Source organism: Geotrypetes seraphini, chromosome 8 (genome assembly GCF_902459505.1).
Source record: "Geotrypetes seraphini chromosome 8, aGeoSer1.1, whole genome shotgun sequence".
Taxonomy (NCBI): Eukaryota; Metazoa; Chordata; class Amphibia; order Gymnophiona; family Dermophiidae; genus Geotrypetes; species Geotrypetes seraphini.
In genome coordinates this window covers 56,757,246-56,784,422 of record NC_047091.1, presented here as the reverse complement: position 1 = coordinate 56,784,422, position 27,177 = coordinate 56,757,246, and the positions used below count along the sequence as shown (strand labels likewise).

General features: G+C 41.1%; 1 protein-coding gene across 2 annotated transcripts in view; it reads right to left on the bottom strand.

The window, feature by feature from the left end:
* The window catches only part of LOC117365113 (cytochrome P450 2A5-like), a 58,491-nt gene that overhangs the window by 18,030 nt on the left and 13,284 nt on the right, over positions 1–27,177 (bottom strand). Inside the window, exons 2-6 of one of the 2 annotated variants that reach the window (XM_033955085.1) lie at positions 23,758–23,920; positions 14,834–14,983; positions 14,560–14,720; positions 1,942–2,118; positions 1,277–1,418 (exon numbers count right to left, since the gene is read on the bottom strand). In XM_033955085.1, coding sequence (XP_033810976.1) covers positions 1,277–1,418; positions 1,942–2,118; positions 14,560–14,720; positions 14,834–14,983; positions 23,758–23,920 — 793 coding nt within the window. The remainder of the gene's footprint in view (positions 1–1,276; positions 1,419–1,941; positions 2,119–14,559; positions 14,721–14,833; positions 14,984–23,757; positions 23,921–27,177) is intronic. The other variant, XM_033955086.1, reaches the window with a different exon arrangement.

The window sequence follows — 27,177 nt, the reverse complement described above, 5'->3', positions numbered from 1 at the left end:
GAGGGTACCTGGACTTAGGCATTGCTAGGTGCTGCTCTGAATTCCTTGTCCAACTTTTACTTGAATCATTTATTTTATCAATTAACATCATTGGCACGGTCAATTACCACTGTAAAGGAAAAGTAGACCAAAAAACCTCCCAAAACTAAAAGTGTGCCTGAATAAATACAGGGAAAATAATATCCAAGAGATTGAACAAATGTTAAAAATGGTGTTGCTAAAAATAATATTTATTTATCAGGGGGTCCTTTTACTAAGGTGTGCTAGCCGTTTTAGCAAGCACTAAATATTAGCTTGCGCTAAATGCTAATGCGTCCATTATAGTCTAGTGTGCCAAAGGTGCGCTAGGGTCTTAACGTGCGGAATAGCGCGCGCTAAAATGAACCCGCGCTAGCCGCTACCGCCTCCTCTTGAGCAGGCGGTAGTTTTTCCAGCTAGCGCATGCTAATCCATTGTGTGCGCTAAAAATGCTAGCGCACCTTTGTAAAAGGAGCCCTTAGTAAAAGGACCCCCAAATAAACAATATGTAAAGATGGTAACAATGAAGAGAAAAGTTTGGAACCAACATGGTCCTGCCTTCCTCAGGAGTCCTCAAAATAAAAAAAATATAAAAATATCATAAGCAATGTTAATGGGCTCAAATAATAAGGTGATCAAACTCAAAAACTGATGTGCTAAAATGATTATATACAGTATATTGATAAGTAAATTGTATATGCAATGTATTAAAAAGATACTTTTAAGTAGTGATAAGTGGTGACATATCTATATATATGTGATATATAGAAAGAATTAGTGCCTCTGAATAATTTAAAAAATGGTGGTGGTCACAATACACTGTATATATGATCAATCAAATAAAAATGTAGATAGCTTGCCCAAAACATATTTTTAGCAAAATTAATGTCCATGGGCTACTGATATACTACGTAAAAATATATATAAAATTTAGGTATTATCAAATGATACTAATGACTTTACGAACCATGTAAATAATAACACCAAAATCAAACAAATGTTTACACACATGTTAATAGTATAATGTAAATTGAGTTACCTGCCAATGAGTGTATAACTTGCTCTGAATATAAGGACCAGTTCTTTACTATTCCCCATTTCACAGCAATGGCTGTAGCTCTGTGTTGCTAATACAAGTTATCTGTAAATTCATGCCCTACTGCATTCCTTCAATAGGTATCAGAGACAATTATGGAACCTGAATTTCAAGAACCAGCAGGCACATTGGTATCCCAATCAGGCAAAACAATGGTTGTACCTTCAATTTCTGGGTATTTTAAGAGAATCAAGAATCCATATCTCAAGGTGGTACTGGTGGTTTCAGCTCCCCCAAGGAATATGGAAAAAACTGTTGCAGTAAGGTTCTTCATGTGAAAATACGAAGAGGGATTTTGCTTTTCCTTGAAAAGATTAAAACAATTGATGAAAAGACAAGTGATTGCAAGAAAAATAACATTTTGGACTTAAACAGCATTAACATCCATTTTAGAATAACTGTTGCTTCCTTAAATGCACATGGCTACTGCTATTAGGAGATAGGCACAACAATTTTTCTTTTAAAATCTGTGCCTGAAAAGAAACATTCAAACCCACATATAGCCATCACTGTTCCTTCGGAGAGTCCTCCAATTGCATTGCTGCCAGTAGGTGGTGGTGCTTCAATGTTGAGTTTTCAATTTGTAGTGACTGGCAGGTTACCTGGAGTCCTGCTGAGCTTGCCTGGCCCTCACTATTCAAAATATGATAGTGAAACAGCACCTTCCATTGGTAGAACTGTAAGCTGTGGACTTCAGCTCAGCTTAGAGGGAAGTGATAACATGCACATGTATGTGTGTAAGAAATATTCAATAATATTATTCACTGGATAGATAAGCTCATCTCTCTTTTCACAGACATATAAGAAGAGAAAATATGTCAGGCCACCTGATCAATTTTGATGAGGAAACTGTCAATGAAGTTCCGGGGATTGTTAGGGTCCAGGGTTTCCTGATTCTGTTTGACTTTCTTCAAAATATAGTCTTCAAGGCTTTCAAAGCACTGACGAATCCTTTGGTGAGGTCCAGGGACATACTTCATAATGCTTGTAAATATATTATAGAGCTGTAGATGATAAAGGGAGAATGCTATAATGTACAGTTTCTTCCAGAGAAAGCAAATTCCCTATTTTTTATCAGGCATTTCACTGCCCCACTGCCCCTTGTGGTATCTGAATGACTAATTCACAACTTGAAATTATTTTTTAAACCTCCACAGAATTCCGGGGTTAATTTTCATTGGTTTAGGGGGAAGTTATCAATATAAGCTTCCATTTTATGACAACTTGTGCAATTTTAGCATTTTATGAAATGAGACCTAGTTACTAATTACTATTAATCCATAAAATAGTAACATAATCTGTCTGAACCAGAGCCCACATGAATAACCTCACCCCTCAGTCAAAGAGCATAGATTATACTAAGAATAAAACAGCTTGTAATCCCTATGTAATCCCAGGATAAGCAGGCAACATATTCTCACACATGGGTGACATCGCCGACGGAGCCCCGGTATGGACACTTTAAAAGTGTATTGCCACTTTAAGTCTTTAGAAAGTTTGCGATAACCCGCACCACGCATGTGCGAATGCCTTCCCATCTGATGTAGGTGCGCGGTCCCTCAGTTTCTTAGTTTCCGCGAAGCTAAGAATTTGCATTTCAACGGCTGTTGAAATTTTCTCTTTTTTCGCTGCCTTCCCGCTCTCGCGGTTTTGTTGATTTTTTAGTCATAGCTTCTTTCGTTTTCCTCTTTAAAAAAAAAATATCCATAAAGAAATTCTTTTTTCTTCCGTTCACGGGCTCGTGGCCTGGCGGGGTCTCTATGCTGCCTCAATCACCAATTTTAATTTAGCAGAGTCAGTCTTCCCATCCATGTCATGCCCACCGATGGGTTTTAAAAAGTACGGACGCTGTGCTTGGCCTATTTCTGTCACTGACCCTCACTGTTGGTGTCTCCAGTGTTTGGGGCCTGAGCACCATCCTGAGACTTGCACTCACTGCTCTTCTTTACAGAAGAGGACTTTGAAAAATCATCTTCTGCAGCAGAAACAGTTCTTCGGTGCTGCCATGGAAGGTGCCATGGAAGGTGAGCAGCGATACCGTCCGCGCCGACTACGCCAACCAAAACAACAGTGAGATCTTCGACGTTGGCAGATCCACCAACGCTGACTCCTGTGTCACAATATACCATCTCTTTGGGTAAGCTGGCTAAGAAGCCTTCTACTTCCCCCTCTTGGATGCAGGTCAAAGCTGCATTGAGCCTAGTCATGCTGACCTTGCGAAAGTCCCGTAAGCGCACAGCTCCGATTCAGGTGAGTTCCTCATCATCTCCGGACCATGTTGCCGTACCAGTGGTACCAGTGAAAAAGCTAACAGTACCAGTGCTCTCCCTCAAGCATAAAATGAACAACTTGGGTAGGGAGGAATTAGGGGAGCATTTTCAATAGTTGGTATCGACCCAGCTTGTGCCGCTGTCGACACCGATTCTCCCAGTGCGGGTCCAGTCTGAGCAGCCCATGGCGCCGACTACACCTGTCTCAGATGCTCCCCTGGTGAGGATGTCCTCGAGAACAGTTGAACATTCCGCCATCATGGCACCATTCCTCTTCGACTTAAACTTCTCGAGAGGTCACTCCAGCATGGTCGGGTAAGGTCTCACATAAATTTACACACTCAATAGAATCGGGAGTACAAAATTATATATTTAAATTCTCAAGCATATTGTCAAACTTCTTCCAAAAGAGAATTCTCTTTTGGAAGAAGTCTCACATAAATTTAAACATATTGAGACCTTGACATCGATCCGCCGGCAAAGTTCCCAACATAAGTCTTCCTCTATCCGAGATTCTGATTTATTGGGAGATTCTGAATCAGAGCTACCATCTACCACTGAAGAGGACTCTTCTGCTTCAGGTTCACCTCGCCGCTCTCCAACTCAAGCCTCTTCTTCTGAGAAACTCTCTTTCTCCAAATTTCTTCGCCAGATGGGCAAGCATTTGGACATTTCTTTGGAAGCAGACTCTAAATACAGCAAAGAATATTTAGAGCAGGGGTGCCCAATACATCGATCATGATCGACTGGTAGATCACGAGGGCAAAGTGAGTCGATCGTGGAGCCCATTCCGGGCTCCGTGATAGACTCGCATTGCCTTCACAATCTACTGGCCGATCAGCCTTCCTCTCCCCAACTGCCTGGTGAAAACAGCTTCCCTCCCTTCCACTCCCTCACTGCCCTCTTGCCCACAAGAGAACTGAACTCAGGCTGCGGGGCTCTAACACTGCGTGCGCTGACTTCCCTTCTCCGAAACAGGAAGTTATGTCATTCCTGTTTCAGAAGAAAAGAGAAGGGAAGCCGGCGCGCGCAGTGTTAGAGCCCCCCCCCCACGCCTGGGTTCAGTTCCTCTAACACTGCATGCTCCGAAACAAGAATGATGCACCTTGCAAGCTCCGGTCTCGGGGCGTGACACTCTTGGTAGCTGGATGCAGCCACAGCAGCATGTATCTGGATTGCCGAAGGAGCAGGGGCAGGACGTGGCAGCCCTGCTCTGAGCGTCACTTTCCCTCCTTGTGGAAAGTTTCCGCTCGTGACCACCCCCGAGGAGAGCACCGCTGAACATAAATGGGTGAGTGCTGCTCTCACCACCAACTTTTCTGTCATCCTCTGCCACTCCAGCATCCCCAGAGCCAGAGGCAAGTGGCTGCATCCCGTTCCTTCACGGGGGCTTCTCCAGTAGGGAGGGAAAGTGACCCTTGGCCACTTGCCGGCAAGTCTGAGAGGTCCAAACTGGACCTTGTAACATGTGGGGTGATGCCGCCCTTTACCTCCAGCCTGGCTACCAAACACAGAGGTGGAAGCAGAAGCACAGTAAATGCCACGGGCTTCCGAGAGAAGGGAAGGAAAAGAGAAATCAGACCATGGAAGGAGAGAGAAGGGAAGGAGACAGAGGCCAGACCAGGGGCAAGGATGGAGAGAAAATGCCAGATAATGGAGGGGGGAGGGAGAGATAGACAAGAAGGAGAGCAGAAAGATGCCAGGGCATGGGGGAGGGAAGGGAAATTAAGAGGACAGATGCCAGACCAGAGAGAAAGGAAGGAGAGGAGATGCCAGAGCATGGTGGGGGAGGAAGAAATAGAAGAGAAGGAAAGGAGAGAGATGCCAGGCCATGGGGTTGAGTAGGAAGGAAAGGAGACACGAAGAGAGAAAAAAAAAAAGGGAAACAGGGAGAAAGAAAGGGCAAGGAGAGAGGAAGAAAAAGTTGGGGGAGGGAATGAGGTCTGGAGGAGAGGAAGCAGCATACAGGCTGAAAGTATACAAGCTGAAAAAGGGAAGAAATATTGGATGCACAGTCAGAAGAAGAAAGTACAACCAGAGACTCATGAAATCACCAAGCAACAAAAGTAGGAAAAATGATTTTATTTTCAATTTAGTGATCAAAATGTGTCCGTTTTTAGAATTTATATCTGCTGTCTATATTTTACACTATGGCTCCCTTTTACTAAACTGCAATAGCGTTTTTATAGCGCAGGGAGACTATGAGCGTTGAGAGCAGCGCGGGGCATTTAGCACAGCTCCCAGCGCTAAAAACTGCTATCACGGTTTAGTATAAAGGGAAGGAGGTATATTTGTCTATTTTTGTTACTGAGGTGACAGTGCATAGGTTCATCTGCCTTGACCTCTTTGAAAACCCCCCGGAATAGAAATGATAATTAACATTTTCTCTGCGTACAGTGTGCTTTGTAATTTTTTTAAAATTTTTTTATTCTTGTTAGATCATTTTGACTTGGTCATTTTTAAAGTGTGGGCACCCCTGATTTAGAGACTTTAGATAATGAACTTCCTCCTAAAGACATGTTAAAGTTGCCTCTTCATGCCATCTTAAGAGAGACTTTTTTCAAGAATTTAGAAACTCCTCTTTCTATACCAGTGGCTCCCAAGAAATTGGAGTCACTATACAAGGTGGTGCCTCTTCCAGGCTTTGACAAGTCTCAACTGCCGCATGAATCACTGGTGGTGGAATCCACTTTGAAAAAGTCTTCTGAAGCCAGTGTCTATGCTTCCATTCCTCCTGGTAGAGAGGGCCGGACAATGGACAAATTCGGTAGACAACTTTACCAAAATTCAATGTTAGCAAACCGAGCAGGAAATTACAATTTTTATTTTTCCTGCTATCTGAAACATCTGGTCAAGCAATTTTCTTCATACATTCCTATACGTAAAACTAAAACTTTTCAGAACCTTATCTCCACTGATTTCCAACTTCGAAAGTATATGGTGAGGTCCACCTCAGTATTCCCTCTAAGCGGGCGGGTGTTGTGAGCAAACTTTTTTCACTGTGAGCTAAAAATATCGGGCGCCAGCAAGTTATGAGCCAAATAAATATGTTGTCAAAGTTGCTGATACATGAGGACGAGGTATTCAAAGGAATTTTAGGCCTATACGCTAAATTAAATAACGTTAAATAATATTTTTAAGAACACAAAACAACGCATTAATTCTTGAAAGTACAAAATTCTTTATTTTTTTTTTTTTTTTACCAGAAAAACTCAAATTTATTTTAAAACAGTCTACAGAAATTGTAGGGATGAAATGATATCTTAATAAATGTTTTACAACAAATGTAGTTATGTCTGTTACATCCATATGTGTAAACTGTAAATTAAAAACAGTCCAGAAGACAATACGTTTGATGCTTTCAATTTCTAGACAATCTATCAATTCCAGCTTCTACACAAAAGTATAAATACATTAAAACAAAATATTGAAAACCATTTTATTGGGCACAAAGTTTGCCTTCAGTGAGAAGAGTTCACTCAATATGTTGTAGAATAATTGTTGTGAAACTGGAATGGAATCAATTCTTCACTCAAGTTAGATATCATCAATATCTTCATCATCATCCCCAAGAAGAGGCGGTCGGAGCGTACGCGAGTCCGGCTGCCTCTCCTTGTTGGCGAGCTGAGCGGACCGTCGGGATCGACCCCCCGCACCCCCTAGGTACGCCTCTGCAAGTCTTGCCTTGCCCGGATTTGCCGCTCTCTTCTGGTGTTACTCCCCCCCCCCCACCCGACTCTCCTCTCGCCGCCCTGCCATCTGCCGTACGCCTCTTCCGATCGCCCCCTCCCTGCTCGCACCCCCACCCCGACGTCCGATTCCTCCCCCAGCCTCCCCTTACCTTTGCGACGCGTTACATGGACTGCCAGCTCGCCTGCCTGCAAGCACGTGTGTGCGCTGTGACGAGAAACTTGTGCGCTGCTATGTAATATTTTGTGCGCCAGCGCACGCCAGCGCAGCTTAGCGGGAACACTGGACTCCACCTATGACACGTTTGAGCTCACTTCTCGAGCAGCAGCCATGTTGGTGGCTATGTGATGTCTTGCATAGTTGTGTGTTTCTGACCTAGACATTAACCACCAGGATCGTCTGGCCAATGCTCCGTGTCTAGGTGATGAACTTTTTGGTGACTCTACTGAAAACTGCCACACAAAAACTTTCGGTCCATGAGACCAGATGAGACACGTTGGTGAAACCTAAAAAGAAGCCTCAGGCCCCTCAACCATTCAAGCCTGCCTCTTCTTATCAATGAAGGTTTGCTGCTAAGACTGCTGCTCCTGCTCCTCCTCCACCTTGAAAGCAGAAGCAGCAACCGTGTCAGCAACGCAAACAACCGGCTTCTCCACAAAAACCTACACAGCCTTTTTGACGTGTTCCTTCTGAGCATAGCCACAGTTCTCTTCCTCAGCCAATAGAGGGGTGCCTTCAGTATAACATTAATCATTGGGAGCTCATCAACTCTGGGTGTTAAACATCATTCATCAGGGTTACGTCCTTCACTTCCACACCCTTCCAATGGATCATCCTCCAAGAGAGACTGCTTCATACCCTGCCCAGTCCCCTCTTCTTCTCCAGGAGGTTCAATCCCTTCTTCTCAATGCTATCAAGGAAGTTCCTCTCTCTCAACTCAACCAGGGATTCTACTCCCACTATTTCTTAGTTCCAAAGAAGACGGGAAGAGTGAGACCCATTCTGTATCTCAAAGATCTCAACAAGGAGAAATTCAGAATGCTCTCTCTCGCCCTTTTCTATCCCCTATTGGCTCAGAATGAATGGCTATGCTCTCTGATCTCAAGGAAGCATATACTCGTATACCAATCCATCTGGCTTCCAGAAAATATCTCTGCTTTCAAGTGAATCAGCTCCAATATCAGTACAAGGTACTTCCGTTTGGCCTGGCATCTTCTCCCAGGGTCTTCACAAAGTGATTGATTGTGGTAGCGGCAGCCCTACGATCCCACGGTCTTCAGGTTTTCCCTTATCTGGACTACTGGTTGATCAAGGCTTCATCATCTCAGGAGGTGGCTCTCGCGACATCTCATACCATCTCTTTCCTCCAAATCTTGGGTTTTGAGATCAATTTCCCCAAGTCGTCCCTACACCCGACTCAACGTCTTCAGTTCATCAGGACTATTCTCGATACTACACTCATGAGGGCGTTTCTTCTTCCAGATCGCCTCACTGCTCTGATCCATCTCTGCCAGCAAATGTTTCATCTCCAAACAATCTCTGCAAGGCGCATGATGGTTCTACTGGGCCCACATGGCCTCCACAGTTCATCTGACACCACTTACCAGGCTGCATATTCGCGCTTCTCAGTGGTCTCAGGCGAAAGATCGGCTCACAGCATATCTTTGTAACCTCATCTCTTCAACAGTCGCTCCACTGGTGGATGACCTCCTCCAATCTATCCAGAGTTCTCCTTTTCCACTTACCTCCTCATCAAAAGGTGCTCATGATGGATGCTTCCCCATATGCCTGGGGAGCACACATGAACGGTCTTCAAATGCAAGGCCATTGGACTATCACAGAGTGTAAATTTCACATCAATTTGCTCAAACTCAGAGCGATAAAGTCCTCCTCCTTCGCACGGACAATCAAGTAGCAATGTACTACATAAACAAGCAAGGAGGCACGGGCTCTCTTCCACTTTGTCAGGAGGCTCAAAAGATCTGGATTTGGGTGACAGCCCACAACCTTTTTCTAAGGGAAGTCTACCTTCAAAGCGAGCCGAATTCCTTGGCAGACAACCTCAGCAGAATTCTTCAGCCTCACAAATGAACACTCTGCTTGACAGCTCTCCAGTCCTTCTTTGCACAATGGGGTACTCCGCAAGTGGACTTGTTTGCAGCTCCCCACAATCACAAGTTGCCCCAGTTCTGCTCCAGACTTTACACACCTCACCGTCTGGAAGCAGATGCGCTTCTGCTGGATTGGACGCAGATGTTTCTGTATGCATTTCCTCCCACTCCTCTCATCTTGAAAACTCTTTTCAAACTCAGGCAGGAGTGAGCCACCATGATACTCATACATCATTGGTGGCCCAGACATCATTGGTTCTCCCTTCTACTTCAACTGAGCATCAGGGAGCCCATACCTCTTCCAATTTTCCTTCTCTGCTTACACAGAATCAAGGAGCTCTTCTTCATCCCAACTTGCCATCATTACACCTGACAGCTTGGTATCTCATGGGCTGAACTTGGCTGAATTACATCTCTCTCAGCCTGTCTGCAGTATTATTGATGCCTCCAGGAAACCAGCCACTCAACAGTGTTATCAACAAAAGTGGATTTGGTTTTCTTCCTGGTGTCTTCTGCATCATCTTGATCTTATTTCTTGTGTTGGATTATTTGCTTCATCTCTCGGAGTCTGGACTCAAATCAACATCAATTAGAGTCCATCTCAATGCTATTACTGCTTTCAATCTTCCAGTCGAGGGTAAACCTCTCATGGCTCATCTGTTGGTCTCCAGATTCATGAAGGAACTTTTCAACGTGAAACCACCTCTCAAATCTCCTCCAGTAGTTTGGGACCTTAATGTGGTTCTTTCCAGCTTAATGAAGCCACCATTTGAACCAATGGCTACAGCTCATCTCAAGTTTCTTACCTGGAAAGTTGTTTTTCTTATCTCTCTCATTTTAGCTTGGAGAGTCAGTGAGTTACAAGCATTGGTAGCAGATCCTCCTTTCACAGTTTTCTACCATGACAAAGTAGTTCTGCACACCCATCCAAAGTTTCTACCGAAAGTTGTTACTGATTTTCATCTCAATCGATTGTACTTCCAGTTTTCTTTCCTAAGCCCCATTCTCATGCAGGAGAAATGGTGCTTCATACTCTGGACTGTAAACGTGCTTTGGCCTACTATATTGACAGGACAAAACCACATAGAACATCTCCCCAACTGTTCATCTCTTTTCATCCTAATAAATTGGGGCATCCTGTTTCCAAGAGAATGATTTCCAACTGGTTGGCAGCCTGTATTTCGTTCTGTTATGCTTAGACTGGACTGCAACTGGAGAGTCGTGTCACAGCTCACAAGGTCCGAGCTATGGCAGCTTCTGTAGCTTTCCTTAGATCTACTCCTATTGAGGAAATCTTCAAAGCTGCTACCTGGTCCTCAGTTCATACCTTCACCTCTCATTACTGCCTGGAAACTTTTTCCAGATGGGATGGACATTTCAGTCAGTCAGTATTACATTTATTTTCTTAAAGGCCAACTCTCCCTCCATCCCATTCTAGTTAGCTTGGAGGTCACCCATGTGTGAGAATATGCTGCCTGCTTATCCTGGGATAAAGCGCAGTTACTTATCATAACAGGTGTTATCCAGGGACAGCAGGCAGATATTCTCACAACCCACCCACCTCCCCTGGTTGGCTTCTTTGCTGGCTTATCTAAACTGAGGGACCGCGCACCTACGTCGGGTGGGAAGGCACTTGCGCATGCACGGTGTGGGCTATCGCAAACTTTCTAAAAACTTAAAGTGGCAATACACTTTTAAAGTGTCCGTACCAGGGTTCCGTTGGTGAAGTCACCCATGTGTGAGAATATCTGCCTGCTGTCCCTGGATAACACCTGTTACGGTTAAGTAACTGTCCTGTATCACAGCTAAGCTTTTCTTTGTCCCATGTACTGAATATTGAAATAGTTTCATAGTTTATTTAAAATTTGATTACACACCTATCAAAATTCTAGGCGAGAGTATATTAATAAAAATTAGGGATACAATAATTTAAAACAAAGATATATACAGACTAAGGACGAACCATACTGATTATACGTGGGAAGGGGAAAGGAACTAAAGAAAGTCAAGAAAGAAAACATATAAGGAACATACACAAGGAATGAGAAGACACATATTAAGCTGCTGTATTTCTTTTAAATGAAGAGAGACTGTAAGGGGTGAGCAGCGCATTCAGAAAGGATACCCGGCGTTCCTAGACATCTTTGAACATAAACGGGTGTCTAGTGTTCATAGGCATCGTTGAACAAAAATCATTTTAAAGCGCCTTTGAATTTCTCTAAGTTAGTTTCTGATCTACTATGTAAAGATAAAGAATTCCAAATTGTGGGAGAAGTCGCAGAAAATACTGTTGTACGGCGAGTGCTGATTATTTTCAATGAAGGTGTTTGGAACGCATTGACCTAGTATTGATAAGCCCTATCTTTATTGATTTGTTTATTGAACTGTTGTTTTGGGGATAGGAGGCATTAGCATGAATGTTAGTCAATTGCAGAATGCGGGGTGAAGTTGGGTTAAGAAGTTGTCTGGGTCTATTGACCCAGTAGGTGGGAATGGGCTGATACTGGGAGTTCGTTGAGGATTGAGTGTGAGCTATGAACAGTGAAAGTAGACCAAAAGAAAGTAGTATTAATGTCAAGAAAGACTCAAGTCGAGCTAGTGAAAAACTGTGAGGAGAAAAGAGGAAAGAGGGTGTTAGAAATCACGCACAACGTTGTGCACAAAGGAGCGCATTAAGGAGTATTACTTGCTCCTTAGGTGAACGCCAAAGGTGTGCACCACAAGCAGTAGATCTTTAAATAACATGTACCGGCAAATTAGTGGGAGGAGTCCAGCAGGCCGCCACTTAGTGGCGATGAATCAAATGAGACTGTAAAAGAAGGCATCAGTTGATAAGCACAATTACAGAACAGATAAATCAAAATCAAACTTAAAATAGAATAACAAATAAACAGCATGTCTATCAGATGCTCGGGTAGATCTTTAAATAACATGTACCGGCAAATTACTGTGCGCTTTTTTCTCAGACTCTTAGCCACTTAAGCCTTACTGCTCAAAAGCTTACCATGAAAGTATGACTGGTTGTTGTCCAGCTTGCACATTACTTCAGTCTATGATGCACAAAAAAGAATTCTTGGTGGATTTTACTGATTTTGGTAGCATCCACTGAGAATTCTTTGCAAATGCATTACAAGGATCTCAGTAGGATCTCAGTAGATTAAAATTAGCACTTTGTGCAATGCACAGCAAGGAACATCCACCTTTTAGCATACAAGCAGAGAATGGTGGAGTAGCCTAGTGGTGAATTCAATTCCCACTTCAGCTCCTTGTGACTCTGAGCAAGTCACTTAACACTTCATTGCTCCAGGCACAAAATAAGTACCTGCCTAAAATATGTAAACCACACACCAAGAAAGCAGTATCTCAAGTCCCATCCACTTTAAACTTTTCCAGCAGGTCTGGAGCTGTCAATAGCATGAGGGTGACTTCTGGTAGGAACAGTTTACTTAAATTTAGGAGTTTGCTTGAATTTGAAAGTCTGAAGGAGTATACCACATTCCCAATCAGTTTTCCCATTCACCACCCAGCTCCATAACCCCAATCACTATTTTCACCATATTAGATACTTATCCCTCCCCCCCCTTAGATCGCCATCTTAAATAAGAAGTGAATGATGGCTTCCTCTGGCCTTTTTAAGCCATAGCAGCTTGCATATTGATGATCTGGCATAATATGATTGGTTCCCTAAAGCTACTTAAACCATATGTAACTGCAGTTCCGCTCACACACACAGTCCGTGCAAACCAGCCCACTCCGGCCACCTGTGACCGGGGTTTACAATAATTTTTTATTTGGAACTGTTTTAAAGTCTGTTGAGCATGGGCATAAGTCAGGGCTGAACTTACTCCAGTAGGACAAAGGATCTCAATTCCGGGATTCAGTCACAACACTCAGTCCTCACTGTATTCTCTTATCAAAGGAATCAAGCTGAGATCAAGGTGCAATTCATAAACTGGAACTTCTACTTGAACTCAATTGCAGCACAAATGCATAAACTATTTACAATGTCTTCTGGTGTGAATACTGAAACTGGTTTTACAAGCTATTTATGATAAAGTCACTTCAGAAACACTTCTATTATGTTCCCCAATCTCTTCATGCAATTTCTTAATAAACATGGTGAGCCGCTCCATGGTCCCACTCTCTTTCCTTAACCCAGGACCACTATATCTTTCCCACCAAGCTGAAAAACTCCACACAGGCTCTGCAATACACAGGGTCTTTCACACACAGTTTCCCTTTTGAGATGGGTCTCCTCACATTCCTTACTCTGTCTTTTCTTGGTGACCCCGTAGAAAAGTAAAGTTTCTTTTGTTCTCTCTTGGTGAAACTCTCCAGGTTCCACTTTCTTGTCTGTTCTTCTGGAAAACTCTCTACGACTTTCCCTCTCCTTCAGTGCTAGAAATCTGATGGGCGATCAGGATAACCAAAAGCTTGAACTTACTCCTCACTCCTCTTTTATACCGTTCCTCTTCCCACTCAGGCAAAGGGGTCTCCAACTCCTCCCACTGATCTCTACTATCCACAAGCACACATACTCAGTGACCCCCAAAGAATCCAATGACTCCTGCTCTGCAGTCGAGGCATTCTTTGGGGGTTCACATATAGAACTCCCATGTCTGCCTTGCTGTTTGATAGGTCTTATGTGTAAGATCTTAGATCGGCTGCTATTTCTGTTTCCGACCTTCATTTGTCTTAGAAACTTTTTCTACAGATACAACTGGTCTCTGATTTTCAGGTATAGTTTTATTGCTAATTCTGTTCTGATTCTGATTTATTTGTGTTGACCAGGCTTGTTTAACCACATTCCTGACCTTAATCCTGACCTTCTCTAGTCCCCTAACATCTGATGACTAGTATATAACACAGACTCTGAAAGGAACAACATGGGCTCATAGTTAAGTCCTGACACCTTCTAAGTACAAGAGGATGCAAAGCAAAAGAAATACAACTGCTATTGGTGAAAGCATACAACCTAGACCAGGGGGCCGCCTGATGTTCATCACTGAAGTGCCATCTGGTTATGATGCATTTACCCCACCTACCCAGTCCCCCAGATTGTGATCCTGAAAGAGCAACTCACCATCTTTCCTCCCCACCCCCCTACTAACCTACCAGGGACACGCCTAGTAAATGCTGGCATTGTAATCTGAATTGAATTCTAATACATATTGTACTGAGAACAAATAAATAGAGCTGGGATTAATCCTTTCCTCTACAAAGTTTGGTAAGATCTTGTACTTTTCTTTAAAATACTTTACCAGAGGAAAAGAGACAAGCATTTGTTCCATTAAAGGTCCCTTCAGTATGTTCTTCAGAAAAACATGTTATTGTATCTTATAAAATTCCATACAGGAAGAGTTGGTTCCTTTACCTGTCCCCAGATCGAACTAATAAGGCGAAAGCTCTCATTTATCATTTGGAGTAAGCCAAGAAATTCTTTATCATCATAGTCAAATCGGTCCCCAAAGATAATGGAGCAGATGACATTTTCAGTCATTTGGCAAAAAAAGAAGGTAGGATCAAAAGGCAATTCTAGGGAAATAAAAGAAAAACATGTGTCAGTGAAACTCAAATATTAGGACTGGGGATGGAGAAGGTGCTTTAGACTTGTTGAGGTATTTTACAAAGAAAAAAAAATTACACACGTTTGGTTTTCCTGAACTCCTCTACCAAGATCTGGGCTTCCTCTTGGATCCTCTCTTCGATGCCTTTCTTCCCCATCCCAAAATCTTTCATGGTCAGAAGAGAAAACTGACGTGTCTGCTTCCAGTTCTCTCCATTACTGAAGCCAATTCCTAGAGAAAAAATATTCATTCTATTGATTTTCTTTTCATTTTTTTCCTGAAAGACTTTTTTGTTCTCCTTATACTTCATGTAGCTTGACTCTTTAGGTGTTACTCATCGATTCTATACTACACTCAGAAGGACATTTGTTAACATGTTAACTGCAATGTTAAATGCCTACAGAGGAAACTCATATAAAGGGATAGGTAAAGGGCAAAGGAGTTTGGACTGTGTCTTGAAGTTAACACAGGTGTGGATGTGGAATAATAACTACATTGTCAGAGGTGTAGCTGTCTGTATTTTGTATCAGCAGCTATGCCATTATCATGTGGTAGTCACCACCGGCCTCCATTTGCTCTATCCCCTTTATCATATATTTCTGTGCAGATGTTAGCTGCCTTAATTAAGGCATATCGATGTTATGCAAAGTGATGGGTCATCCTAGATGTTCTATGATCTCTAAAGAACAGGAGTATGTACCTGGATAGAATACCTCACTTCATATTGTTGCTGTGTTTGAACCTAATAAAGCTAGTTGCTGAGTTCATTTAACCAGCTTGGAAATGTTTCAATATTTTACCTGTTGTCAGAAGTAAATTAGTCATGGATGGTTGTATGTTGATCCCAATTCCACTCCCACAAAGCTTGGCAGGGGATTGCACTATGAATTTTAAACATTTGAAGAGTCAATGGTGGGAATTATGAAATTGTAACTGACTGGAAGAACAGCCAATGATGAAGCTCAATGCCATTCTCCTGACATGCATTGGCATGGAAGAGTATGAGCTATATGAGACCTTAACCTTCAAGAGTGATGCACATAAGACTGATGTGAACAAAGTCCTAGACCCTTTCAAAAATTATTACATCAGAGAAACAAATGTGACTTATGGAAGGTATGTCCTGAATAGCAGGATATAGGACATGAATTAATCTTTTGTTGCATATCTAACAGAAGTTAAGAGTCTCATAAAGTCAAATGAGACCTGGGGAAAGGAAGAAGTGATATGGATAGCTTTGAAAAGAGAAGATGGAACTTCTATCTACATGGGAGTTGTCTTCAGACCTCCAACACATTCAGAGCAACTTGATAAAGATCTGGTTGAGGATATCCAGAAGTTGTTAAAGAAAGGGGAGGTGCGACTGCTGGTTGATTTCAACCTGCCGGATATGGATTGGAGAGTTCCGTTTGTGGAATTGGAAAGAAGCAGAGAGATTGTGAATGCCTTTCAAAATGCTCTCCTCAGGCAAATGGTGACAGAACCCATGAGGAATGAAGCAATGCTGGATGTGGTGCTCACATCTGGGGAAAGTGTATCTTGCATCCAAGTTGGAGTACATCTGGGTGGTAGTGATCACTAAACAGTTTGGTATGATATTATAGCTAAAGTGGAGGGCGGCCACACAAAACTAAAAGTCCTGGATTTCAAATGTGCGGTCTTTAGTAAAATGAGGGAGTACCTCAAGAAAGAGCTGATAGAATGGGAAGATATAAGAGAAGTAGAAAAATAGTGGTGCAAGCTGAAAGGAGCAATATGATTGACCACCGACCCTTAAGTGAGGAAAATAAATAAAAGCAAGAGAAAAAGGAAACTGATATAGTTTTCCAAAGAAATAACAGAGAAAATAAAGGCAAAAGAGTTAAAGGGGCATAATCAAAAGATATGTCTAAGTCCATTTTGGGCCTAAGTCACTAGTCGCCCAAAGTCGGCTGTGTCTAAAGTCAATTCTCTAAAAATACGTCCAAAATATATTTTTTCCAGAAATCGTCTAATTATACATCCATTTGTTTGATCGTCCAGACTGCTAAGTCGTCTATCTTTATACCCCATTCTCGTCCAAAAATTTGTCCAAGTCAAAAACGCCCAGAACAAGACCTCTTGGACATGGGAGGGGCCAGCAAAGTGATGGACTGGATACCCAGACATGGCAACACAGTAGTGAGGCACCTTACAGGGCACTGCTGCAAACTTTACAAAAAGGATGCTATATAAACATCTCACCAGAACTCCCTTATTGGTCATGGTGAGCCCCCTACAACACCCCCAAAACCTACTTGACCCACCTGTCTACAACCCCAATAGCCCCAGACTACTTAAGCCACCTCTGTGCTGCTCTACTAGGCTTTCCTATGCCAGGTGCTGATGTTCTGGAGGCAGGTATGTATGTTTTTATTCCAATTTTTATGGTGTTGTGAGGGGATCAGTGATCACTGGGGGAGTGTGTAGAGGTCTGTACTTTGTGTCTGCAGTAGCTATCTGGTCACTTTGGATACCTTCTGGGCACTTAGACCTGTTTTTACATCGCCTAAGTCACAACGTACAAGTTCCGTCCAAGCAGGCTTGTTAAACTTTTGGTTATACTTGGTCAGTCCACGTCCCGCCCAAATATCACTCTGACCACTCTCTTAAAATGTTCCTTTCAGCAGCAGTGAAGAGGCTAAGCTGTTTTTAAATAGGTCTAAAACCCGTTTCGGTTATCGGTACTTGGACGACTTGTCTTATTAATCGTCTAAGTGCTAATTTAGATGGGATTTTAGATGTATTTCCGTTTCAATTATGAGCCCCTTAGCGTTTGTGAAATACAAGAATCTCAAGAGCAGCACAGAAAGGAATACCAGATGAAATTGAAAGAAGCCAAGAGAGAGTTACTTTATTTATTTATTTTTAAAATTTCTATACCATTTAAAACTAAACAGTTTATATAATTTACATACATAATTTCAAAACAAAAACATGATAAAATAAACATACAAACAAACCTCAGAAATCATGACTACAAAATAATACCATAGGTTGCATAGTAAAGATCATGAATAGTTCAATTCTGCCAGAGAGGAAAATTATTGGCTAGAGAAAGGCATCAACAAATAACTGCAACTTAAGTAATTTTCTAAACATGTTCTTTTCACTGCAATTTCACATCTGACCTACCAAGGAGTTCCATATCTTAATTCCTGCACAACAAAAAGTCATTTTACCAGTCTCAACAAGTCTTAGATTCACAGTCGTCTTCAGTAAAGCTAGATACTTAGAATGTAATGATCTTTATGGTGTATAGCTAAGTATATTATTTTTAACCAATTCTGGAATGTTTCCATACAAAAATCGATGACAAATCATTACTGCTTTATACTGTACTCTGAAGGCAACTGGTAGCCAATGCAATTGGAGATGTGACGAAATATGATCACGTTTAGACAATTCCATTATCAATCTTGCTGCTGCGTTTTGTATAACCTGCAATGCTCTACATCTTGCTTTTGTTATTCCAAGGTACAGGGTATTGCAGTAATCAAGCCTCGACAAAACCATAGCCTGGACTACAGTACGGAAATCATATGGCGCTAGCATTGGTTTTAATCGATGTAGCAAATGCATTTGTGCAAAACATACTTGTACGGTCTTGGTTATTTGCAACTTCATTGTAAGGCCAGAATCAAGCCTTACACCTAAGATGGTCATAGACTCATGTACCAAAAGAACATCATCAATAACTTTCACTTTTTTAGGCCACTATGTCAGCCAATTGCGATTTTTCTCCAGGATTTTCTTCTGTGAACACAGAGCAGAAGTATTTGTTCAGCAAGTTAGCTTCTTCCTCATCAAATGACTAGAAATATAAAAGTTTGACAACAATTTTTTCATGTATATTAGTAAAAAGGAGGAAGGCAAAAAATGTAATTGTGAAACTGAAAGAAGCTACAATCCACTATGTGGAGACTGATGAGGAAGAAGCTAACTTGCTGAATAAATACTTCTCCTTGTTCACAGAAGAAAATCCTGGAGAAAAATCGCAATTGGCTGGCATAGTTACATGTGAGAATGGAGAGGATACTGCACCATTTATGCAAGAAAGTGTTAATGAACAACTTGGAAAACTGAAGGTGGACAAAAGCAAGGGACTGAACAGCATCCATCCCAGGATATTGAAGGAGTTCAGGGAGGTTCTGGCGGATCCTCTGAAAGATTTGTTCAATAACTCTTTGTAGACAGGAGAGGTTCTGTGGGATTGGAGAAGAGTGGATCTGGTCCCTCTTCAAAAACTGGTTGTGGAGATGAAGTGGGAAACTATAGGCCAATAAGCCTCACTTTGGTTGTTGGAAAAATAATTGAAGTGTTGCTGAAGGAAAGGATAATGAATTTCCTAGACTCCAATGGGTTACAAGATCTGAGGCAACATGGCTTTACTAAAGGTAAATCATGCCAAACAAATCTGATTGAATTCTTTGAATGGGCAACCAGAGAATTGGATCAAGGTTTTGCGCTTGATGTAATTTACTTAGATTTCAGCAAAGCCTTTTACACAGTTCCACAGAGGAGGCTCTTGAATAAACTTGACATTGAATGACATTGCTGAAGGGTTAGAAGATAAGGTTTGCCTTTTTGCGGATGATACCAATATTTGTAACAGAGTGGACATCCTGGAGGGAGGGCAAAACATGAAAAAATATCTGCAAAAGTTAGAATGGTCTAATGTCTGCAACTAAAATACAATGCAAAGAAGTGTAGAGTGATGCATTTGGGGAGTAGAAATCCAAGGAAACCATATGTGCTGAGAGGTGAGAGGCTGATATGCACGGATAGGGAGAGGGACATTGGGGTGATAGTGTCTGAGGAACTGAAGGCAATGAAATGGTGTGACACAGAAACATGATGGCAGATAAAAGCCAAAAAGGCCCATCCAGTCTGCCTATCCACAGTAAACATTATCTCTTCCTCTCTATAAGAGATCCCACATGCCTATCCCACGCTTTCTTGATTTCAGACAGTTATGTCTCCACCAACTCTTCCGGGAGATTGTTCCATGCATCTACCACCCTTTCTGTAAAAACTATTTCCTTAGATCATTCCTGAGCCTATCACCTCTTAACTTCATCCCATGCCTTCTCATTTCAGAACTTCCTTTCAAATGAAAGAGATTTAACTCATGCACATTTATGCCACATAGGTATTTATGCTAAAAATCAATTTGCCACCTAAGCTGAAAAATTTCAACACACAGCTGAAATTTCAACACACCTAAGCTGAAAAATTTCAACACACAGGTTCCTCAGAATGCCACACTGAATGTTCGTGTGGTAGCCGTCCTCATAGGAACATTTAAGTGTGTGAATTTTTGTTGTTTTGTTATTTTATAACGTTTCATAAAGTGCAAGTGCTTCAATAAATAATTATCATTTTTGTTATATTTTTAAATCGTTATCATTTTTTGTTATATTTTTAAAGAATTACTGCAAAAGCAATACTTAGCTTTACAAAACTGGGTCTGCCTCAATCCCCACCGACGCGTTTCATAATTTCATCAGGGTCGGGGATAGGGAGAGCAGAGCAGTTTGAAATCCTAGCATATTGCTAGATCCCGGCAATATGCTAGGATTTCAAACTGCTCTGCTCTCCCTATCCCCGACCCTGATGAAATTATGAAACGCGTCGGTGGGGATTGAGGCAGACCCAGTTTTGTAAAGCTAAGTATTGCTTTTGCAGTAATTCTTTAAAAATATAACAAAAAATGATAACGATTTAAAAATATAACAAAAATGATAATTATTTATTGAAGCACTTGCACTTTATGAAACGTTATAAAATAACAAAACAACAAAAATTCACACACTTAAATGTTCCTATGAGGACGGCTACCACACGAACATTCAGTGTGGCATTCTGAGGAACCTGTGTGTTGAAATTTTTCAGCTTAGGTGTGTTGAAATTTCAGCTGTGTGTTGAAATTTTTCAGCTTAGGTGGCAAATTGATTTTTAGCATTGTTACTTTGGTGCACACTTTGATTTTGAGTTTCAGAACATAGGTATTTAAACATCTCCCACCTTTCCTCCATAGTATACATAATGAGATCTTTAGATCTGACCCCATATGCCTTATGACAAAGACCACATACTATTTTAGTAGACTTTCTCTGGACCAACTCCATCCTTTTCATATCTTTTTAAAGGTGTAGTCTCCAGAATTGCCCACAATATTCAAAATGAGGTATCAGAGTCTTATTCAGAGAGAATACCTCTTTTTTCCTACTGGCCATACCTTTCCCTATGCACCCTAGCATCCTTCTCGCTTTTGCTATCACCTTTTCAACCTGTTTGGTCACCTTAAGATCATCACATACAATCACACCCAAGTCCCGCTCTTCTGTTATGCACATAAGTTCTTCACCCCATAAACTGTACCTTCCTTTGAGTTTTTGCAGCCCAAATGCATGACTTTGCATTTCATAATAATAAATTTTAGCTGACAAATTTCAGACCATTCTTTAAGCTTCGCTAGTTCTTTCTTCATGCTATTCCCATCATCTGGGGTGTCTACTCAATTGCAGATTTTGGTATCATTTGCAAAGATGCAAATCTTACCCAACAGCCCTTCGGCAATATCGCTTATAAAAAAGTTTAAAAGAAGAGATCCAAGAACAGAGCCTTGAGACACCTCACTGGTAACATACCTTTCCTCAGAGCAAACTCTATTGACCACTTCCTTCTTTCAACTTCCACTCAACCAGTTCTTGACCCAGCTTGTCACTTTGGGGCCATTCCCGAGGGCACTTAGCTTATTTATTAGCTGCTTATGTGAAACACTGTCAAAGGCTTTGCTAAAATCTAAATATACCATATCCAGCGCATTCCCTCTATCCAGTTCTCTGGTTACCCAGTCAAAGAAATTGATCAGATTTGTCTGACAAAACCTACCTAACAAGGCAGTAGCTGTAGCCAGAAGGATGCTGGGCTATATAGTTAGAAACATAAATAGCAGAAGAAAGGAGGTATTGATGCCTCTCTAGAGGTTGTTGGTGAGGCCCCACCTGGAGTACTGAGATCAGTTTTGAAGGCCGTATCTGGCTAAGGATGTAAAAGAACTTGAAGCGGTCCAGAGAAATATGGTATAGGGCTTGCACCAAAAGACGTACAAGAAGAGATTGGAAGACCTGAATATATACATTCTAGATGAGAGGAGGTACAGGAGAAATATGATACAGATGTTTAAATACTTGAAAGGCATTAATACAGAATCAAATTTTTTCCAGAGAAAGGAAAATGGTAAAGCTAGGGGGCATGTATTGAGATTGCGGGGTGTCAGATTTAGGAGTAATGTTAGGAAATTCTTTTTCACGAAGAGGGTGGTGGATGCCTGGAATGCCCTCCCAAAAGAAGTGGTAGAGATGGAAATGGTGGATGGGCACTAAATTTTATTCCCACCATGTACCATGCTTCCTGCCCAAATGCTAAGTTGGTGGTCTTACCCAAAGCCCTGCCAGTGAAGAACAGAAAACTCAATGAGCTCAGCAACTGGTGGCAGCTCAGGGAAAACTGACATTAGCTTCCCAGCTTGGAGATTTCTGGCTGCCTATCTGGAGGAGATGGTCTTCAACTGGCAGGGTTTTGGGATCCCCACCAGCCACAGCAAGGAAAGTGGCTAATTTTTGGTGGACCTGGGTCTGGGACACTTGTGTGTTTAGTACAGAAAGAGCTGCATATCTGGTTTTATTTTTCCAGTGTTGTAATACTTGCTGAATTTAATTTATTGGGGTTCCCAGTTCAATTTCTGTTTCTATTTGTGATCCCTTGTTTTGTATTTGGTAAATGTCTGTCTGTGTTTTGTGTGTAAAGAAGTCATTTAAAGTTGTTTTATCTGTGATAGTAATGGGAGGTGGGGATATCTGGGAGAGAGTAAATAGAGGAGAGGGGATCAGGGGCCTCCTCCTTAATTTATGCCCTGGGCCCCAGCATGTCTAAAACTCACCCTTGGGTCCTAGGTATTTCTTCATGTGGATTATTGGACTGTACTTTCAATAAAGCCTGTATCTTGAACATCACCTTCTCCACAATGTTTTTGTTCTTGTCAGACTTTTGGTTCTATAGGGTACCAAGGGTCAACCTTTTGCTTGCACAAGAGATAGCATGGCAACATGGTATTACGAAGCATGACTAACAGTATGACACGACTTGGCAGAAATGGTAAGGCAAGCGTGCATGATGAAACATAGCATAAGACATGGAATAGCAAATGTGTGGCAGACATGGTATGAGAGATTGTAGCACAGCAGACATAGTATGGTAAATATGGTGTATGGTTTAGTATATTATAGTGTATTAGGATAAAGATGGCAAATAGTATGACAGTGTGGAAGAACATTGTATGAGAAAACATGGTATGGTCAGACATAGAACAAATCACATAGTGTTTGAGACTCGAAACAGTGGAGAGTCGGGGCATTTTGTCAGAAGGTTCGGGGAATTTTGATCGATGCAATCTCATAGAGGGTCAGGGGAAGAGGTGAGTTTTTATTGCCTTCCTGAAGTTCTGTAGAACTTCTAATGATCATGTATGAGCAGATAGTTTGTTCTAGAGGTGCAGCAGGTAGTGTGAGAAAGATCTTTTACAGATTTTCTCAAGGCAGAGGGCACACATAATCGCTTTTCTTCTTGCGAGCGAAGTAGTCGATTTGGGGTGTAGGGCAGAGGTGTGTAGGCCATATAGCCAATATCATGTCATGGAATAGTTTGTAGGCCATTACTAGACATTTGAATATGCATCATTTGTCGATCAGGCAAACAGTGGTCAGTGCCAGGGTGAATGGGTCTCTTATGTTGAGATTCTTCAGGAGTTGTTACAAACATATCACACAGATATTACAGCTACCTCAAACTAACTTTTCGTGTTAATTTAAATTAATTGAAAAATATTGTTTAGTAAATATGGCCCAAAATGTATTAATGTTTCATTTAAAGATTTATAGAAGTATGAATTTACTAATACCATTATATAGAATATTATTTACCAAATCCCTGCAAAACCTGGTTAAATGTCTCCATGCTTCCTCTTCCACCAAACGCCTCTCCTTGATCAACAAGAGCTTCCTTCACTGCTTCATAGCCACATACTACCACCGTCAGTTTTGACCCCAAATATAGCCTGAAGACAGGGCCGTATTTCTCACTCATCTGCAATGGAAATCAACAGACCACTCATTTCTTTGAATGCGGAAGGTCTTAGCTCACATCTATTCAATTCACTGAGTAAATATCTTTCATCTCATTTAAACCACACTCGGTTTGACCCATAGGAGAAAGAAGGCAAATGTAAAGGTAAGGGGTATACTCTCATAACAGGAATTCTCTGGACAAAACTGCACTTGCAGGATGATGTGCAAGAAGGCTGACATAGAACCACATCTTTATGGGCTCCTTTTACTAAGCTGTGCTAGTGGTTTTAGCACCCGCTTAGCGCGCGCTACATTGCCGCATGCGCTAGACGCTAATGCCTCCATTGAGCTGGCGTTAGTTTTTACGCCTAGCGCGGGGGTTAGCGCGTGCTAATCTGTAGCATGCACTAAAAACGCTACCGCAGTTAGTAAAAGGAGCCCTATGTGGCTGACATAGAATTTGTTGAGTTAATTCTACTAGTGCTATTCATGGCATACTGCCCACACTTTGTTCTATCATCTATGTCATTTTAGTTTCAATAGTTGTATTGAGTTTCTTATTATTGAGAAACTATACAAGAAAAATACAAACGAGCACAAGTATAACAGTTACAATTAACTATGGTGGCTAAAATTTACGGATTATTCTCTCCATTAGTAAGATATAAGATATATGTCCACAGTCCATAGAAGTGTGTAGATTATAGCCAAATACCCTCTGATTCTATATATGGCACCTAAAAAATTAGCCCCGACTAGCAAGGCGCTAAGCATGATTCTGTTAAACATAAGCGTTCATTATAGAATCATACATAGCACCAGTGTGTGTCATAACTTTTAGGCGCACCTATTTAAGCCAGCTACAACCAGATCTAAATGCCTGTGCCTAAGTTATGCACCAACCAGTTGATTGGCGTATAACTTCTAATAATGCCCATGATCTGCTCACAATCTTCCACAAACCACCTCTAGCCACACCCCCTTTTAGATTCATGGCGCATACCACTTTGTGCAATGCACCTACCAAGCTTTTCATGTAATTTCTAATTGATGTCAATTAGCATTAATTAACAGATGTTAATTGCCAATTTTCAATGCTGATTAAGCCAGTTAATCAATTAAAATGTGAACACACAAACTTAAGCCTCAGCACTACTCATATCCATCCTATCTGTATCCATCCTTGTCCCTATCTACCCTTTACCCTATTTCATTTTTATTTCTTTAAATACATTTTAGTATTGTAAACCATGCAACTGTTAATTGTTTGAACAAATTTTTTTGTTTGTTTTCTTCAATTCAAGTGAGTATTGTAAACCAGCCAGATACTTGTCGATGGTCAGTATACCAAATTATTAAAGGATATACAGAACTGGGGGATAGTATATAAGTATCACACATCTATTATATCTGCTTGAGTTCAGGTATGACCCTCAGAGGTAAGACAATCTTTGAAGTGGGCCCAAATACGTATGAGTATTTCTTTATAGAATGATTTAATATTGACCATAATATGTGTTCCATATTTGCAAATAAGTAGAACAGTATACCACCAAAAATGAACATTTAGCATAGACAAATATTTGATGCTTTGCAATTCTATAGCAGTTAAGATATGGAATAGGAACCTGAGTTTATAAACTGCGTCTAAATTAGCATATATCATGTGTCAATCAAATTATAGAATCACACCTAATGGCACCTAACTCGAGTTAGGCACCAGTAGTCATCAATGTTAGATGCCGATATATTAGGCCAGGGTTTTCATGCCCAAACTCTGTCCCTAGTCATATCTATTTTTCATGTAAGTGCTGCTAGGCATGTACATGCCTCAGTATAGGGGTCAGTAGACACTATGTTGAATTTTGGCAGAACTTTAATTATTTCTTAATTTTTTAAATTGGATTTTAATAGTGTTTTCATTTATAATGCCAATTAAGCCAATTTAAAATAAATTAACTTCTTTGCCGAATTTGGCTAGGTGCTATTTATTGAATCAGGCCCTAAATGTATATCAGAGGCCTTTAAGTCTACAATATTGAGAATAATACTACTATATGATAAGGGTGTTATAATATTATATATATTTTGAATATATATCCACACTTGTGACCAAAAGGTTTTAATCACAGGGCTCTGAAATAAAAGATGGTCCAAAGTGCCAATTTCCAGTTGGCAAGTCCAACATTTGTTAGATTGTTTAGAGTCTATTTTATGCAGTTTGACAGGTGTAAATATACATCTATGACCAATGAAAAACATTGACTGTTTTATTGACATGGATTGAGTGCATCAAATTCACTTGCTCCATCAATGAGACCACTGAGTTATAAATAATTGTGTATTTAGTTCCGTAGACCAAATTGAATGTAAACCATTCATTTTCTTATAATTAAGATTATTTGATATGATTTTATATCTTTGGGATACCTCATGAGGTAATAGATTGATTCTGGAATATAACATATATAAGATGGGCATACTATTGCCCAGTTTGTCGATTTTATAAACATGTTTGAGAATATGTTTCGGTTGTGTCCACTTATAAAATGCCGAAAAAGGTAGATTGTACAATCTGCATAGTTCTGCAAAAGAGTATAAATGACCATCATACATAACATCAGCAATAAATATGCCTTTCCATATCCATTTGGTCCAATAATCTAATCTAATCTAATCCTTAGGTTTGTATACCGCATCATCTCCATGTTCGTAGAGCTTGACGCGGTTTACAGTAGGAGAAATAGGAAGGAACTACAGCAGAGGGTTAGAGGTAGAAGTGTGAAGAAAATTTAGAGGACTTGGGATGCCAAGATATAAGAGTTTCCTTGATTCCTAAGTTGGAGGAAGACTTACATTTTTTGAGAAAAGCCAGGTTTTCAGATGTTTGCGGAAAACTTGGAGAGAGCTCAAGTTCCGAAGAGGGGAGGTAAGGTTGTTCCAGAGCTCAGTGATTTTGAAGTGGAGGGAGGTCCCTAGCTTTCCTGTGTGGGAAATGCTTTTTAGCGAGGGGAAGGATAGTTTAAATTTGTGGGAGGATCTGGTGGTATTAGGGTTTGAGGAATTCCAAGAAAGAGGGATAAAGGGAGGGAGGATACCATATAGGATTTTGAAAGTTAAACAGGCGCATTTATAGTGCACCCTGGTGATTATCGGAAGCCAGTGGAGCTTGGCCAGGAGCAGGGAGACGGTCAAATTTACTTTTAGCGAAGATGAGCTTGGCCACGGCATTCTGAATCCGTTGGAGTCTGTGGAGGTTTTTCTTAGTTAGGCTTA